At 39.2% G+C, this 18,014-nt stretch overlaps 3 protein-coding genes across 12 annotated transcripts in view; 1 reads left to right on the forward strand and 2 right to left on the reverse strand.

Moving 5' to 3' along the window:
• Window positions 1-746: 746 nt before the first annotated feature.
• On the reverse strand, window positions 747-4,580 carry LOC137199770 (interferon alpha-inducible protein 27-like protein 2A). 2 transcript variants are annotated; one of them, XR_010931852.1, is made up of 7 exons: window positions 4,466-4,580; window positions 4,300-4,329; window positions 4,057-4,218; window positions 1,617-3,402; window positions 1,413-1,445; window positions 1,085-1,246; window positions 747-936 (listed from the first exon to the last, which is right to left on the reverse strand). XR_010931852.1 is itself a non-coding variant. In XM_067614296.1 (4 exons), exons 1-4 carry the CDS (start codon window positions 1,624-1,626, stop codon window positions 851-853), a joined length of 291 nt encoding a protein of 96 aa, XP_067470397.1. In that variant the 5' UTR covers window positions 1,627-1,741; the 3' UTR covers window positions 747-850. The 2 variants fall into 2 exon arrangements, 1 of the variants encoding a protein (XP_067470397.1); XM_067614296.1 differs by lacking the exons at window positions 4,057-4,218; window positions 4,300-4,329; window positions 4,466-4,580 and having other exon boundaries at window positions 1,617-1,741.
• A 1,649-nt stretch (window positions 4,581-6,229) lies between these two features.
• LOC137199769 (galectin-8-like) lies at window positions 6,230-10,657 on the forward strand. Its single transcript, XM_067614295.1, has 8 exons — window positions 6,230-6,417; window positions 6,733-6,821; window positions 7,568-7,778; window positions 7,862-7,981; window positions 8,107-8,133; window positions 8,804-8,892; window positions 9,070-9,235; window positions 9,365-10,657. Exons 1-8 carry the CDS (start codon window positions 6,379-6,381, stop codon window positions 9,512-9,514), a joined length of 891 nt encoding a protein of 296 aa, XP_067470396.1. The 5' UTR covers window positions 6,230-6,378; the 3' UTR covers window positions 9,515-10,657.
• Window positions 10,658-11,252: 595 nt separating this feature from the next.
• Window positions 11,253-18,014, reverse strand: part of LOC137199767 (palmitoyltransferase ZDHHC14-like) — a 48,147-nt gene continuing 41,385 nt past the window's right edge. For 7 of the 9 annotated variants that reach the window (XM_067614285.1, XM_067614283.1, XM_067614281.1 and 4 more), the window contains exon 10: window positions 11,253-12,456. In XM_067614285.1, coding sequence (XP_067470386.1) covers window positions 11,986-12,456 — 471 coding nt within the window. In that variant the 3' untranslated portion in view covers window positions 11,253-11,985. Of the gene's footprint in view, window positions 12,457-13,095; window positions 13,119-18,014 lie in introns of all 9 variants that reach the window. The other 2 variants (XM_067614290.1, XM_067614288.1) reach the window with 2 other exon arrangements.

The following is an 18,014-nucleotide window of genomic DNA, read 5'->3' on the forward strand; positions in this document are numbered from 1 at the left end:
TTATCACTAAAGGAGGCAGAGGAATAACTAAACATTTGACACACCGAGCAAGAGAGGACAGGAGAACGAGAGGGTGAGAGAGAAGCCATCGCTAACTGCTTAGTTTAAGTTAGCTTTTTTGTCATACCTAACCCACTCTATTTAAATGTTTGTAATGTGTTTTATGATGACCCTGATGAAACACGTTGATCTAACAATAAAGTTGTTCTATATACTATAAGTGTTGCTGCAGTTTTAACCTCTTAAAAACGTCTTTCCTTTCTCTGTGCACCTTGGAAGTAGGTGAAGTTGTGCCAGACACCCCTGCTCTGCATCTACAGTTATTACATTCACCACAGGGTTCAAAATCCCAGACAATGAAGGGTATTTTAGGAAACGAGTGAGTTAATCCAGCATCTGAATGATTCGCTGCTCTTACATCTCAGCTGGCCTTGAAGATGTTTATGATGCTATTATTAATTAACTGAAATATGTTACATATAAGTTATCTTTTTAATGTTATCTTTCAAAGATATGTATCAGTATTGTCATGGGATCAGTGTCGCTGATCAGGGTCCATCTCTTTATCTGCTTTGACGAGCCTTAAACTGGACTGAGGTTTAAACAATGACTGATGGTTTTGATTACTGAGAAACAAAACTATGTTACGATCTGAACAACACAGGGCGGCAGAGAGTCACTTTCCTGTATACAACCACTATGTAGTGTGTGAGCAGCAAGAGCAGAAAAAAACTCACCAGGACATAAACACTTCAGATTCATTTTATTTATGTGATGACAGTTGGACTGTTCGACAATGTGAATTTCTTTTTGGAGAAATTATTATTCCTTCATGATTTTCAGTCTGGTCTCAGATGAGTGCAGCCACCAGTCCTCCCACTACTCCTCCAGCGCCGCTTACGGCTGCAGTGGCGCCTCCTGACAGACCGGCCATCCCTACAGTGAGAAACACACTTTCTAGAGTTAGCCTCTATTATTGTTTCTTTGAGTTCCAGGTTGATCAGACACTGGGATTTTGTGTAACTTTTCCACTTGAGAAATAAACTGATTTGATTCAAATTTCATCAGCGATTATGTCTTTTACCGGCTGATTGTAAAAGGGCCACCAGACCTCCCGCTGCCACTCCACCTCCGTTAGCGACAGCAGCGGTGGACATCATGCTCGCTGCAATGGAGCCGCCTGCAATGCCAACTGAGGTGAAACCTATGGCTCCCAGAACAAGAGGAGCCGCAACCACCGTAGTTCCTGGAGAAAAAAAAAAAAAAACACCGTCAAAAAACACATCCGAGGAAACTTTCTTCACCACACTAAATAGTCAGGCCAATTTAACATGGCTCATACACTACATATTAGCATGACTTTGCGTGTTAAATTTTAAGGTGATTCATAAATGCTTTCCCCAACGTCTTACCTGCGCCCAATGTGGCCGCAGCAGCGATTGTTACTGAAAAACAAGATGATAACAAAAAATGATATGTAATTACAGCTCAGCTGGCCAATAATAAAATGCATTTTCTGTCGTGACTATCATCATTAAAAGGTTAGTATGAAAAACAAGTGTAGCCTATCTATTAAGAGAATATATCGGTATTGTCAAAGGAACATTTATACTCACGAAGACCCATCGTTGCTCTGTGGAGTCTGAGAGTGTGATTGGGAGTGTGGGAGAGAGTTGTGCTTCATGTAGGGTTAGTAGTCTGAAAATTCTCGAGAAACGAAACTTAAGAATCTGAGCAACAGAGGGCGTTACAGCTTCACGCCCTCCATTTACGTAACCCAAATAAACAATATTTCTGAGATGCTAAATCATCATCGTAATCGTAAACATCAGAGGAAAAGCAAACAAACATTTAAGAGATCATAATGTTTTATTCCAGCATGCAGGACCTGCAGTGACTTTAAAAGGTCTTCACCATCCACGTTCATGTCTACCAACAGTTAAAGATAGATTCAAATCTACTATTTTGACCAAAAGTGTATCTAATTTGCAATTATAATCGTCTCATTTACAGTAAATCTGTGAAACCACCTTGATGGAATACTAAACTTTTATCAGTGGAGGGTGATATTTTACACAACACACAGTTATGAGTCCCTCCATGTTATATTGAGGTGAAAATGAAGGCTTATTTTCAGATTAAACTTAGTCATCTTTCCTCCCTTTTTTGATTCCTTATATAAAAAAAGCAGAAAGCACCTTGTCAGGTTTCAGATATCCAAGTTTTTGGCAGGTTGACAAATGAGACATTTTCCCTCTAAACTTTTTTGTTTCATTTAAATAATTGTTTAATGCATAAAGTGGTGAAATTATCCAATATCCACCATGTGCCATCAGTCCAGCATTGAGAATTACACTTCAACATCATTGTTAGTGTTGATTCTCCCATCACAGTACAGCTCCTCATATACATAAATGAATTCAACAAATCTAAAATATGTTTAAATCATAGATTTGCAGACAGTCTGGTTATATTTTATAGTTGAGGACTCTGCAGTCCCCCCTCAGCTCAACAGACCATGTTAGCATTTTTCAGCTTTTATTAAGTTTTATTAAAATCTTGAAAAAATCTGTAAAATGATACTTTGGCACACACAAGATAAAAGCTTTATGTCATAAAAAAATCAGGCAGGTGTCATAGATGTAGGTACAAGATAGCAGATGTACTAAATGCAAACACCAGGGCAGGACCGGGTGACTGTAAAGGGGCTTTGACAAATAAATGCTTAAAAAAAACAAAATAAAAAAACAACAATTTAAACAAGCAAACGAGTCCAGAGAGCAGGACGGCAGGTCACAACCACAGGCAGCAGAGCAGGTAAGGATAAGCGGAAACAGCATCAATAACAGGTGGCTGGAATACAGGACAACATGTCGAAATGGCAGAGGACAGTGGAAAGTGGGCGGGTATATAACACAGTCTGGGTGATGTGGCAGAATGAGAGACATGTGAAAAGGCAGAGATGATTAGGGAATGAAGAAAAGGTGAGTGGAGGAATCAGGTGAGACAGTCTAGTGGCATGTGGTAGACAGGTGGAGAATGGCAGGAATGTGCACACAAACATGTCCCTATTTCCTGAGCAGTCTGATTAAAAGTTGCATAAGCTTACGGCTCATTCACTCTCAGTCCTTCCTGCACAGTGATTGACATCATAGGGAAATATTTGCAGATAACACATTAAACCTGTCATAGGCTGTATAAGTTTATTACACAATCATCCAAACTTAATTATGAAAAATACTGTTTAGTTAGTGAATCACTGTTTGTTTTTTTTTGAAAGTCTAAACAATTTTAGATGCATATTCCTTCATGATTTTCAGCGGATGAAGCTAGCCAGCCACCCCACTGCTCCTCCAGCGCCGGCCACAACGGCAGTGGCAGCTCCTGACAGACCAGCCGCAGCTGCAGCAAGACAGACATCACACGTTAGATGATTCCCATCAGAGCATTAGTGGATTTTATCAAGCTGTCACACAACAGCAGTGGTCACCAACCCTGCCCCGCATGTTTTAGGTATCTCCCCCACTCTAACACACCTGATTCTAATTATTAACTTGTTATCAAGCAGCTGAAGCTTGTCAAGATCTTTATAACAAGCTAACAATTAGAATCAGATGTGTCAGAGTGGGTGAGATACTGGCTCCTTCTCAAGCCACTATTGTCATTGCAGTATATACAGTAGTAACACTAAATTGTACCAAAACTAGGGCTTCAACAAATGAATTTTCACGTTATTAGTTAATCTGTCTACTTTTTTTCTGGGTTAATCGATTGTTTGCTGATCACAAGCCCAAGATGCAACCTATAATATCTTGTTTTGTCCCCATCAACAGTCCACAACCCAAAGATATTCAGTTTATCACATATCAAATATTCACATGTAAGAGGCTGAAACCAGAGTATTTTTCTTTAAAGAAAATGACTCATTGTTGCAACAGCTGCAGGCTTGCCAGACACCATATAGTTTTATGTGTTATAGTTTTATTGTTGTTCCACTCGTCATGCACATGAAGATATAACAGTAATCAGTACAATAAAAATATCAAGGTCTGTAACCTGCTGACTGCAGAACAGCCACCGTGCTTCCTGCTGCTACTCCTCCTCCGTTTGCAACCGCAGCACCCGACATCATCTTAGCAGCGACGGATCCTGCTGCTATTCCTGCTGAGGTGAAACCTAGGGCCCCCAGAACAACAGGGGTCCCGACAACAGCTCCGACTGTACATGGATGAGAGAACACAGTGCTGATTACACAAGCTACATTATATTGTGTCCAAAAATCAGTTGAAATAGTCTTACCTGCACCCACTGCAATGGCGACAGCTGTCCCTGAAATACACACACCACACAAGATCAACATATACAGCTGTCTTGATTAAAGACATTTGATTGGAAAAACAGATGAGCAAAAGTATCAGTATTTTCAGAGAAATGTGTCATTATTGTGAGGAACAGTGGTACTTACGAGTAGCCATGTTTTCCTTGTTTTCCTCTGGTCTGACGTTTCAGGGTAAGTCAGTTCACTTGTGATTTCTCGAGAAATGAAACTATAAATTCTTCTTCTTCTTCTTCTTCTTCTTTTGATCAGGCAGACTTCAAGGCGCACTGCTGCCCTCTGCTGTTTGTTAGTTGTTGCTGGAAATATCTTTTTTATTGTCATCAAGTATTTAAGTCCAAGTTTATATCGTCTAATTTCCAACAGTGGTAGAAGAAGTAGGCCTACTCAGATCCTTCACTTCAGTAAAAGTACCAGTACAACAATGTATGAATACTCCATTACAGGTAAATGTCTTGCATGAACAATCCTGACTGATATATTATTATATATGACATCACTACATTATTAATACTGAAGCATCAGTGTGTAAGCAGCATGTTACTGTTGTAGCTGCTGGAGGTGGAGCTAGTTTGAACTCCTTTATATACAGTATACAAACTAGGGGTCGGGCCCCTCCAAAGGGTCAACAGATAAATCTGAGGGGTCGTGAGATGATTGATGGGAGAGAAAAGAAGCAAAAACCATGAAACCATGTGAGAAGTTTAGAGGGAAAAGTCACTATTTGGTGGAGCTGTTAACAACTCATAGACATCTGAAATGTGACCTGACTACACACTGCTTTTTGTAAGACCTCAAGAGCCAAAAATGTTGGAAACGACTGGTTTCATCTTTAACAATGTGTTGTATTTTAAAAGCTTGTTTTATTATCCATTGTGTCAAATCTTCATCTGAAAAGTAACTAAAGCTGTCAAATAAATGTAGTGGAGTAGAAAGTACAATGTTTCCCTCTGAAAGTAGCATCAAATGGAGTAGAAGTATAAAGTAGCATCAAATGGAAATACTCAAGTAAAGTACAAGTACCTCAAACCTGTACTTAAGTACAGTACTTGAATAAATATACTGAGTTACTTTCCACCACTGATTTCCGAGGGCATCTCTAAAAAGAAGGCGTAAGAGAGTCACTTTCTCAATTTAACCCAAAAGTTGAAAACAGTGAAATTCATAATTATTTCTGAACTAAAGTAAACAAAAGACAGATTTTTTTAAAGAGCTGCTAAATCACTTTAGTTCTGATTCCTTTAAAACTGCATTCAAGACAAACTTTCATCTTCACTACGTCAGTGGCTGGCTCTGATAAAAAAAGTAATTGTTACTTCTTGGGTACAAATGATATAATGTATTTATGTTTATAAGGCAAATTATTCCAGCATGCAGGATCTGCTTTGAGAATAAAATATCTTAGCCATTATGTTCATGTATAACAACAGTTCAGCAATAAAAGTAGAAAATTGATTGAAATCTTTGACATTATGTGGAATTATTAATAATTGTCTTTTCATTCTGTTTCATATTATTATTATTATTATTATTATTATTATTATTATTATTATTATTATTATTATTATTGTTATTACTATTGTTGTTGTTATGTTATGCCTATTAATAAATTATAGCGTTTGGTTTTATTCAAACAAAACAGATCATGTGACATAAAAGTCATATATTTATTTTCAAGCATTGACTATATATACAGAATTATTATACAGTCAATGAACAGTAGTTGTATTTATGAATAGAATATTTACCTCATGGATGGTTAATTTAATCATTTTTGCCCTTGCTGGGAAGATAAAGTTTTATCTATATTGAACAAACTGTAAAAAGAAAAAAAAGAAAAAGTGGGCCTCCGGGCGTCCAGACGTTCAGCGGACCTGATCACATGGTAGTTTTTGCGCATGCGTGATGTGCTGGGGGGCTGATGGAGAGAAGATGCCCACTGCCATCATCCCTGTGTAGCGCAGGACAGCTGCAAACCGGTCATATTTACCGCAGATATCACAGACTCAGCTGCATGTTAGTAGTGTGATACAAGAAGCTCGATGTCTGTGGCAAATGCGAAACACACTGTCCTGAATCCGGTAAGCGGCTTATTATTATTATTATTATTGTTACTATTATTATCATTATTATTATTATTATTATCTACACCAGTCCTCTGATGCCATCATGCAATGATCAATAGACCCTCATGCAGCTTAAAATACAGCTGAATTGTCAGTATGTGTGTATGTGGCCTGCACACAGTCTAACTAATCAGGTTGTATCAGACGACAAATGTTTATTCTAGCTGGTAAAGAAAGTACGTTTCATTTTGGCTCCTCATGTTCGGCAGCACGTCTTCAGTTGCTGTCACAGTCAGTGTTCAGTGATTTAACGTCAACTCTCCACCTCAGGTGATCCCATACACAGGGCCCATACCTGGAGGCCTGCACCCTGGGGAGATCATCATCATCCAGGGCACAGTGGCCCCAGATGCTGACAGGTAGTTTTTTTTAATCGACGGCAGCCCTTTATAGGGATTTTTCATTAGTTTAGATTAATTTCAGCTCAGCTATGACTTTCCATTTTTACTTGCTGTCCTCCAGCTGGAGGTCAGAGGTCAGTAGGTTTGGCTACAGAACAGGACCTCAATATCTCCCTCAAAGAAACTTAAGCATTATCAGGACCTTTCGAGAATTCTCCAGAGCCAATATTTGCCGCTGGGCCCCTGTTGACCCTCCACCTACCACCTGTGTTATTGTATATGTATCCTGTCACCATAAAGTACATTGAACACAGCAGGCGACACATGACAGCTTTACTATTTGCCCCAAGACCAACCAGTGCTCCTCTCCTGGAGTAACACTGACTGCTTTTTGTGTGTCAGTTGTTGTAAATTAATTTAACACAACCCTATTTAAGAATATGCACCATGTGAGAACAATATAAACTAAAATCACCAATTTGAAGGTTCATTCTTGACTTTGGAAACAGCAGTTTGACTGAAGCTTTTTCTAGAGCTTTAAAGCTACTTAAGTCATGATTTTATTTGTCAAACTAAAATAATAATGAATGGAAACTAGATTTTGACACAGTGAGGTAATAATGCATAATGTTAGTATTGTATTTCATGGGTTCTCACTCCCTGCAGTTAATCAAATTACCAAAACCCTACAACATGTAGTCACCCTGGATCTTTTGGGGCCAGGGAACAGTTGCCCACTCTGTCCGGTTGTGCTCTTTCTGCAGGTTTCAGATCGACCTGTCGAGCGGCTGCAGCACCAAACCGCGCTCTGACGTCGCCCTCCACTTCAGCCCTCGCTTCAGAGGCTCACCCTGCGTGGTATGTAACTCTCTGCTGGAGGAGAGCTGGGGCAAAGAGGAGACGCTGCATCAGCTGCCCTACAAACGCGGGGCACCCTTCGAGACCATCATCTTGGTACATGAAGACATCTTTAAGGTGAAAGAAGGATGAAGTCATCTGCACCTGCAAACTGAAGTAATGGCATAATAGGATACTAAAATACTTATCTTCACCCACAGGTGGCAGTAAATGGTACCCACCTGCTGGAATACAAGCACAGAATCCCGCTAAACAGGGTCGACACGTTTTCTATTTCTGGGAAAGTCAGGGTGCATGCTATTGGCTATATCCCAAATTCAGTAAGTACATTCACATCCCTTGTTTCCTTTATTTGTTTCTCACATGCTGGTTAGATCTAAATCTGTGTTCCTTTTATAGATGTATCTCTTTAATAATTTCTAAATTTGACTTTTCTCCCTTATAGGCAATATATTCAGAATCAGGTGACCTGGTGAGTTTTTCCCCTTTGCATCATCTACATAAAATCTCTTTGCATAATTGTGCCCAGTGTCTTGTGATGCCACTAAGCCTGGATCACACTTCCTGAATTATTCCTTTGTCTGTGCGGTGCTGACGGTACATTTTCAGCATTCTGGACTTAAAAGATCATTCTGGTTTATTACAACTTGAGTCTCATTTTTGTGATAACATTGTACTCACTGAAGTAATTGCTGAGATTTAGGAACAGAAAACAACATCTGACTGCTCATGTTTCTTGCACCGTATGACTTCTTTTTAAACGATGATGCTGTTTCCAGAATGTGGCAAAGCTTGTAATAAACTGGAACTACTTTTATTATTTTCATACCAGTAAATATTCCCTTTGTCTCTGTTATTGATAGTGTACACATAATACTCTAACCTCACTGCATGCAAACTATTTTTTCCTTGCTGTAAGGGGGCTTACTCTTTCCCTGCTGCACCAGAAACAATGCATTTTACACTTGTGTGAACATCTGCAACTGGTTTGGAATAAACAGAAAAAGTTTATAGTATGTTGGGCTGTGCCTGCCCTGCACTGAACGCCGAACATCAGAGCAATGACATCAGAGGTGTTGCTAAAAATCACTTTAAATGTACATTTTAAGAGGATGTTACAGTTATATTCTCTGACATTTCAGAGCCTCCCTTACAAAGGCAGTATACTCAAAGGACTGAACCATGGACAGCACATCACAATCAAAGGACAGGTCAGCACGTATCCTCACAGGTAAAGTGAGAACTGATGGAATTTGCCTTGACATAAAAACAATCTGATGTGCATGTCTTACTGATTTGTTGGACTACAAAACAACTCAAATGATATTTCCCTGTTGCAAAATCAGGTCAAGAAATATTTACAAAAAAAAGAAAGAAAAAGATTTACCTTTTTATCCGTCTCTTCCAGTTTTACAGTCAACCTCCGCAACAGTAGGACGGAAAACATTGCTCTCCATCTGAACCCCCGCATGAAGTCGGGCTTGTTCATCAGGAACTCGTACCTGAGTGAATCCTGGGGTCAGGAGGAGCGGGAGCTGCCCTTCTTCCCCTTCTCTTCAGGGGATTACTTTGAGGTAAAAAAAACCCCCAAAAAACATACAACTAATTCTGTTGTTTTCTGCTGTCAACTATATTGGATGTTTATCTCTTTATGTGTGTAATATAAAGTTGTCTGATTGCAAAGTGGTTGTTTTTTTTGTCAGATTCTTATCCTCTGTCAGCCCCATCAGTTCAAGCTGGCAGTGAACGGCTCACACTTGTTTGAGTTCAGACATCGGGTGCAGGACCTGAGCAGCATCGACCAGCTGGAGATCATGGGAGACCTGGAGCTCACCGACGTCAAACTGTGGTGACTCGGGGGTCCAGACTTGCACAGAAGCCAGCGTTACACAGTTGTGGTCTGGTAATTGATGCTATGTTAGCTTAGCCACAATGACCCAGATGATGAATGCTGAATACAGCTTTTAGTCTTACAGCAACCGCAGGTCACTGATGTTAAGCTAGTCTAGCATTTTTGGTGATAGAGGACCAGGGATACTGTAGGTCCTGCCATGGACTGAAAAGGTCCATGTTTCCAGCTCTGGCTAGAGGACTGATGCATGAGAGTTAGCTGTGTTGGAGCGTCAGGCTGTGAGCCACCATGACTGTTTACAGCTACAAGTTAGGATTGCCTTGGTTCATTTCTTATACTGTCTCTTGTGCATCTCTGCTGTGATACACCCTGTTTAGTGCACTGTACAATTAAAATGGAGAATATGTCTAAATGTCAATAAGCATTTTAGCTCTGGCTTTGCTTAAATGCCAAGATTGTCAGCAAATATTAAATAAAGAATGAAACGGAAGGTTTCCATTTTTTTAGCGAGGCCAAACTCAGACTAATTTACTGTACAGTTAATTTAAAAACACTTCTAAATATTTCTCATGAATAATTAGTAGTGGTTATCATTGATTTATTTAGAAAATTTTAAGATTCTTAAAGTGCAGTTTTCATCTACAAATTTTATAAATAAAATTGTAATTTCATTGGATGTGCCTCTTTAGGACATGCCCACATTATTATTATTATTTTAATCAATCTTTTATCAAGGTCGTAATCCTCAGGAACATCTCCATGATAACATCTCATGCATCTGACGGTTAAATCAATTCAATATGTAATGGTGCAACTGAGATCAAGCACAGTGCAGTACAGGGTTAAGAAGAAACTATTTCAATTATCTACTGTAATAAATGACATTTTGCAACCTTTATGCAAGCTATAGAACATAGAAACCATGACCGTCTCCTGTCTTGCTGCTCTCCTGCTCAGTGCTGCAATGATCCATCCTGCTCCCAAATGAAAAGAAAATTCCAGGTTGAAAAAAAAAAAAAAAAAACTTTTCTTTTTCAATGTCATTGTTTTTTGAATTGTTTGTTGTAATTGTTGTAAAATATGTATGAAAAATCTTCCCTGTGTATCATAAATTATTTAATAACAAATAAATGTGTTCCCATTATCGCTTTTGTATCCATTGTTTGAGTGTGGATGGTTTGTATTTAACTTAGAAACCAGGTGACTGTATTTGTGTCTGATCATTTTATGTTTCGTTCAGATACTGTATGAAATTAAAGCTGCCATAACTTTTCTTTAGTGGTTTAATGTAATGAAAAAACTGCACCATTAACAGCAGTTCTCCTGCTCAACCACAAGGTGCCAGAAGAGGATTAAATACTGGTTGACCACCTTATACTAAAAATCCAGCCTGCCAGTACAGGGAAATGTGTTCTTTGTGGCTTAAGAAAGCTTAATTCCCTCTTTAAAGGCACATAAAAATAACTGGAAACAGGCCTCTTGTTTCAGTCTGTACATCTCCTCAAAGGTTAGTGCTTGAGGTCTCAGCAGGAGGGCAATGAATGGGAGACTAAATTGCCTAAAACAAGCCTCAACTTTGACAATATTCATCAGAAACGCTTGTTTTAAATCTGTCTCGTTTAGATCCAATGACCACAGGCGTCAGTCACAAGATAAACCTTTAAGGATATGTTATCACCACATGACTCTCATATTAGCACACATTATGTCGTCTAAACCTCAATATTATTGCAATGATATCTGATAAAAAGTAGGCGTTTTTATTAATATCCACAGGAAATATAATCATTTGTAAGATTTGTAATAACCATGGCACAAGACAACAGTCTCTTATTTTTTAACATAGAAAAAGCAGGATGATATGCAACATGACATCAACCATTGCACTGCTGAGAATGTCCAAGAAAAAAAGGCAAAAGACACTGTCCAATCAGCAACAGGCAAATAGGCTAAAGTTTGTTTTACAAAAAAAACCTGTCAGACCTGTGATCCACTGACAGAAAAAACAGCTTTTTGACCAAAAATGTCATGTACTGTCAAAACATACACTCTTTTTTTGCTTGAAATATCTGAGACTCACAGACATACGCCACATTGAAAAACTAACTTCCCTGTGTGGTTTCCAGGAGCTAATGGACTTTGCTTCCCTTGAAGTAAAAAAGAAAAAAAGAGAAGTGTATGTCTGAGTTGTCATACACACCACCACATCAGGAACCATCTCTCCCAATTCCAGCAGAGAGGTTTGGCAAGACATTGGCTAAGGACAACTGGTTTCACTTCGGTTCTGTTAAATTCCATTCAGTTTCTAGCAGCTGAATTTAAACCACAGCCTTTTTCAGTTCTCCAGTCCTGCTGAGGAGAGAAAGAAATGCTTTAACTCAGCATGAGAGCTAGCTGGTCCAAATGTGCCTCAGGAGGGTTTCAGGATTTGAATGCATGTTTTCAGAAGGGAGGAGGTGGTACATCCTATTGTCAGACGGAGCTGAGCTTTACCAGTCCTCTGACAGAGTCCTCGTGTAACGAGTCCTGGCTGGCTGGGTTGTAGAAGCCAGCCTGCATGGTATGGCTGTGGCCTAGGGGGCTGCCGCAGGGAAGCATACCCGGCGGCGAGGGCACTTCCTCTGGGGTAAGAAAGTGGTGGTGGGCCACCGGGTCCTGGAGGGGGTGGCTGTGGTTGTGTGTGTGGCTGTGTCCATGGATTGGCAGCATGTCGGTGGTCTCGTGGCAGCTGAGGCTGGGCGTGGAGGTTGGAGGGGTGGGCTGACCGAGAGGGAGCGAAGTGCACGGGCCGCCCAGGGCGAGGGAGGTGCGGCCGGGTAGAGAGCCTCCGTTTTCCGGGGAGGTCGTCAGGATGACTGGTTCGCTGCTCTGCTGCTGGAGGAGAGGTGTGGCGGCGGCCTGCAAAACGAATTTGGTGCTCTGAATGCACTGGTCTTGGTCACACTGAGAGAAAGCAGCAGAAAGCAGAGAGGAACAGGAGAACGATATGGGAGGGGATGAGATAGATCAGGTGTCAGAGTGAAGGACAGAAATAGAAACAAATAAGAGGAGAGGAAGCGTGGAGAATTAGATAGAGGAGTAGAGAAGGATCAAGGAAAATAGAATATATGAAAAGACAACAGAGGAGGGGATAGGTGATTGGATAAGGGAGAGAAAAAGATGTAGATGTTAGTACCCCTGTTAGAATGCAGAGCCACACTAAGAACCCGCACCAGCTAGTGCATCCACCCCAGAGCTGAAGTCAATAGGCAAAGTTGAAAACACAGGGTTATTAAGTCACTGCCTCATGGCTTATTGATCTCTATTGCATTGCTTTAGAATGGAAATCACATGTCTAAAACCGGAGCAGGGCAACTGGGTTAGGACGCGACCCGTTATCAATACCATACATTAACTACAGGGAGGTTAGTTTTAACCCTTTATCACCACAGAGCGACTGTGTATTAGAGACCAGTTACAGATGAAAGAGCTCTAGTCGTGCAGAGGTGACAGTAATTTAAAAGCCTCCCTCCATCCCACACCACTCCCAAAGTCTGACTGACAAGAAAATTACAGCGCAAAGATTTGTCCCGGATATCTCACCTTCCTGTCTCAATCTCACTGACCTAAAAAGAGCAGATTACAGATGTGATTTTAACAGAAGTTGAGCTGCCTTTGACAGTAAAAGAGATGTATTACCAATCCTCTTATCAGCTGTACGTATCAACTGCTCTCCACTTATCACCTTTACGGGTTTGGCTTCTGTCCAGGTTGTTGAAAAGACTAATTCGATGTAGGTTTATTGGACTAACACTCACCGCCACATTAGCACCGAGCTACTTTACTGACACTGTGTTGGATATTTAAAAAAAAAATAGTGAGGGGAAAGAGAGATACAGCTCTGTCCTTCTATTTCTTCTTTCTGGCCCACTCATGTTTTATAAACAGTCATAGCCAGACTGACTCAGCACTGTCCATCCCCCCATAGCAGACAGATACACACACACACACACAACTACAAGGAACAATATGTACATGGACTGTTGATAGACTAACCTTGGATAGCAGGTAGCAAGTGCAGCAGCATAAGGCCTTGTTTTGGTTGGCTTTCACACGTGGCGGTGATGACACAACAAGGATAGGAGGTTTTCTTATCTCTCCTAAAAACTGTAATCTTACATTTACATTTTATACTCGGCTCATACCTCAATTTCGTGACTGAGCTGTGTGCAGTAGTCAACATGACATAAGACAGTGGCAGCGGGTCAACAAACACAACCCATATAAATGTGTGGAGGGACAGAAATACTACATTCTCCTGTAAAGCTGCAACAATCTACAACTATTTTGATAATTGATTAATCGTTTAGTCCATTTTTAAGCAAAATTCTCTGATTCCAGCTTGTTCAATGTGAAGATTTGCTGCTTTTCATTGTTTTTTTTTTTAAAATCATTGTAAATGTGATATTTTTGGTTTCTGGACTGTTAATAAAACAAGACATTTGAAGCCATCATCTAGGATATAGTGAAAATGTGATGGACAATTTTCAATATTTTCTGACATTGTATAGACAAAATGAATAATCAATTAATTGGAAAAAAACAATCAGCAGATTTATGAAAATAATTGGCGATTGTTAATTAATTAGTTAATTGACAGAAAGATAATTGCCAACTATTTGATGATTAATCATTTAAGTCATTTTCCAGGCAAAAATGTCAAATATGATCTTGTTCCAGCCTCTCAATTATAAGTATTTGATCCTTTTTTTGTATTATGTGAATATCTTAAGGTCTGGGAGTGTCAATTGGACAAAACGGTTTTCACTATTTTCTAACATTTTACAGACCAAATAGTATTTTGATAATAAAAATAATCATTAGTTAAAGCCCTTCTCTCCAGTCACTTTGAGTAATTCAAATCAGTTTGTGTAAGATTGTCCTTCACAGCTTACAGAACAATTATAGATGTGTTTAATTCAATAATTGCAAGGTCATGTAGATCATAAACACAATCTTGTACAAATAAAGTGAAAGATCTCCCAAAGCTGCCACCATTTATGTTGCATTTTTAAACAACCCTTGAGATGAGATGATTAAATCCAGCCACAAAATGGGAGATTACAACCATCTGTGTTATTCCTGACAACATACCACTGTCTGCTGTCACCGAGTGGTAATAAGTCTTATATGTATCTTATACATAAGTTTGTACAAGGTTGTTAAAACATCAGAACTTTAGATTCAGTGATCCAAGAATTTAAACTGGCCTGAGCAACACAAACAAGAAACTACCACCTTTAGTTCATTATATCATCATTAATAAAAAATAAATTAACAAGCTCTAAATATTGATTGTCCCCATCTGTAAGAGGGGCAGAAAAAAGCATGTTGGGGATTCTGGGTGAGAGTAACACCATCAGTCATGACTGAAGTGAGTTGACTGAGTGGTGAAACTGTAAACCAGGCTGTGGGTTGTCAGTCCCTCATCACTCACTGTGCAATTATCAACAAGGAAGTGGTGGTTGATGAAGTTGTGCTGCGTGCGTCTGTGTATTGTATAAAAATAGCTGACAGCTCAAAAAAAGGAAAATAACAAAAAGAGGAAGGAAGAAAGAAGACGTAAAATAGAAATATGTACAAGGCCATATGCAAATTGTGTACCATGAGGTTAAAGGACAAATTATAACAGAAGATATTTTCTCATATCCAGCCATGTTTATAGTGTTTGTTTTATTTATAATGGCATTTAATGGAATTTTGTTTGCAGTGCACCTAGATATCTACTGATCACCATTATTACTAATGATTAATCTGTCAATTATTCTATTCAATTAATTGATTAATTGTTTAGTCTAAAAATGTTTTGTCCAACCAACAGTCCACATATAATTGTTAAGAAACAAGATCAAAGCTGGAAACCAGAGAATATTTGACATTTTTGCTTTATAAATGACTATTAGCATATAAATTATGACTATTAGAATGGTTGCCTATTTTCTAAAGATCGATCATTTGAAATTGATAAATAATTCCAGTATAATCTGAAAAATCAGGACAAAAACAAACAAACAAATAAATACTTATAGAGGCAAGTGAGCAAATCCATTTTTTGTAATTTGGTTGAACCGACCCTTTAACTGAAGGATTATGATGACTGCTCTGGATCACATTGTGTCTTCTTTCCCCCCTGAATCAAACCCCGAGTGCAGGTTTTATAGTATTGAGGTATAATGTGACACCATATTACACACGTTATGGTTGCCATGTTACCATGGCAACCACTTACAAGGCTTCTACATACCTTTGTCGTTTTAAGCTTTAAGCTTTGTGCCTCACAAAGAACCGGGCCCTTCATTGATTATTAATTCAAATGCGACCTCCACAAATTTACCAACACAGTCCTTAAAACAGTTTTTATGTGCGGCAGGCATCAGTCATTCCTTACATTTTTATCTTTGTGTGAGTACTTATCAGTTTCTTGTTGAAAAAAAAAAAAAAAAAGACCACTGTGAAAAAAAAGAATATTTCTCTTGTCATCTGTAGGTTTAAAAATGTTAAACTATGTACAATTTATTGTATGTAACATGTTCGATTCACTGTCTACTGATGAGGACTCTCCTTGTCTTTAGTTGACGGCAGGCAAATTCCAAGATATAAATGGCTGACCTACTGTACGGTATTTCCCACACAATCAGTGTAAACTTATATTGAAATTGTAAAATAAGGAGAATAATAAAATCTAATTAAAATGACCAAAACATATGAAGTAAGTGTGATACACTTTCTTCCATTTTGTAAGTCAAACACTCTGTTGTCACTTTGTCTCCATCTCTCTCTCACACATGCGCACACACACACACACTGACATGATGTACAATCTCACACTTTTTCCAAAATAACACCCACCCACACACCTCTGTAGTAAACAGACAAAAAGGATTGGAGACTTTTACTCATCGTGGCTTGAAAAAAGTAACAAAATCAAACCAGAGACCTCTCTAAAAAATGAACAATGACACAACATTCATAATGTGGGACTGAAAGGAGTGGTCAAGTGTGCGATGGCCTTTTAAGGCAAACAAATATTTTTACATTAATGAAGTGAGTTGTGTCGTTAGGAATTTGACAAATGGGGTGATGACGGGAATATTCAAAAATAGTCCCTCAGTCTTAATGTGTTTTATGTGTTGTCAGTGTGGCATGTTGTAGAATTTAACAAATGGATATAAACACACAGCTGACTGAGTATCAGTGTGCAGATAAATGTAGAGCAGCCAATACGACGATGTTAGCTGCTAATCATGACAGCTACAGAAAACAGATGGCGTTTATTTCTGTGTGTGCTAATGTAAGAGAATGTTCCGCTGGCCCTCAGCCCGTTACAAGTAGTCCACACATTAAGGAGGACCTGAAGACAGACGACATTCATGTTTGACATCTCTATGAGAACTTGAAGGATGAGGTCGAGTTTGGATGAGAATAACACGATGACTGTGGCCACTGGCAGGGAGGGCACCAGTGAAAGACATTTAGTGGCTGTGTGTGAATAGGTCTTAAATCTAGCATGTAATGTGTGAGGTAAACAGCTAAACTGAACAACAGAAGACTTGTTCCTGCGATTCAGGCACCAGAGCAAAACTGGACAATACAATGTCCTCTTCACAGCATCAGTTATTGTCTCTAAGACTGTAGGAGACAGTTTAACACTACAGAAAATATCTGTTTACTAACTCTGGTGTACTTTCGGTTTGGGAGACTTACTTTTCATCCTTTATTTTCTCTTTCTGGCATTTCTTTTCTTCAAGACTTGGATTGTCAGTATAATAAGAAAAAGCAACACACACAGAACCATTAATCTTAGACATCCTGATTGATGAGCAAACCCTTGAAGACTTGAGAATGACTGAAATCAGGGCTGGAGAAATCATATGGCTCAGTCTGCAATGCCACCTCAGCATAGACACACACACACACACACACACACACACACACACACACACAAAGGACCTTTCCGTGCTACAGTTGACCTAATTTACAGACAACATGAAGTGACACATGCAAAATTGAAAACATCACTGACTCGCTCTTTGTAATCCAGAGCATTTCATCTGTTTCAATCTTTTGGAATGAAAAAGACTAACTGGATTTGCTTTCCCATGTCTGGATTCTGCGGTATGTTGTGTCAGAGAAAAGGGTAAAGGATTAAGTGAAGCTGCTGTTAGGAATAGTTTGACCTCATCTGGCCTTTACTCCCCTTGCCTAGGCCATGTTATTTTGGCCAGTACATACACCAATAGGTAATGTTTATCATTACAATCACGAACAATTAGACACAAAATAAAAAAAAATACTCAGTTTGTGAGAGTTTTGGTTTCTGGCAAATGAGGAAAAGACAACAGCTGGAGATACAGACTGCTGTGAAAGACGCTTTGTGTCGTTATATGCTGACAAGGTCTGGCCCAGTGAATCCCACATTATGGCCTGGGTGAGACTGGGAAAAAAAAATACTGCAGCCAAGG

The sequence above is a fragment of the Thunnus thynnus genome, chromosome 16 (assembly GCF_963924715.1).
Source record: "Thunnus thynnus chromosome 16, fThuThy2.1, whole genome shotgun sequence".
Lineage (NCBI taxonomy): Eukaryota > Metazoa > Chordata > Actinopteri > Scombriformes > Scombridae > Thunnus > Thunnus thynnus.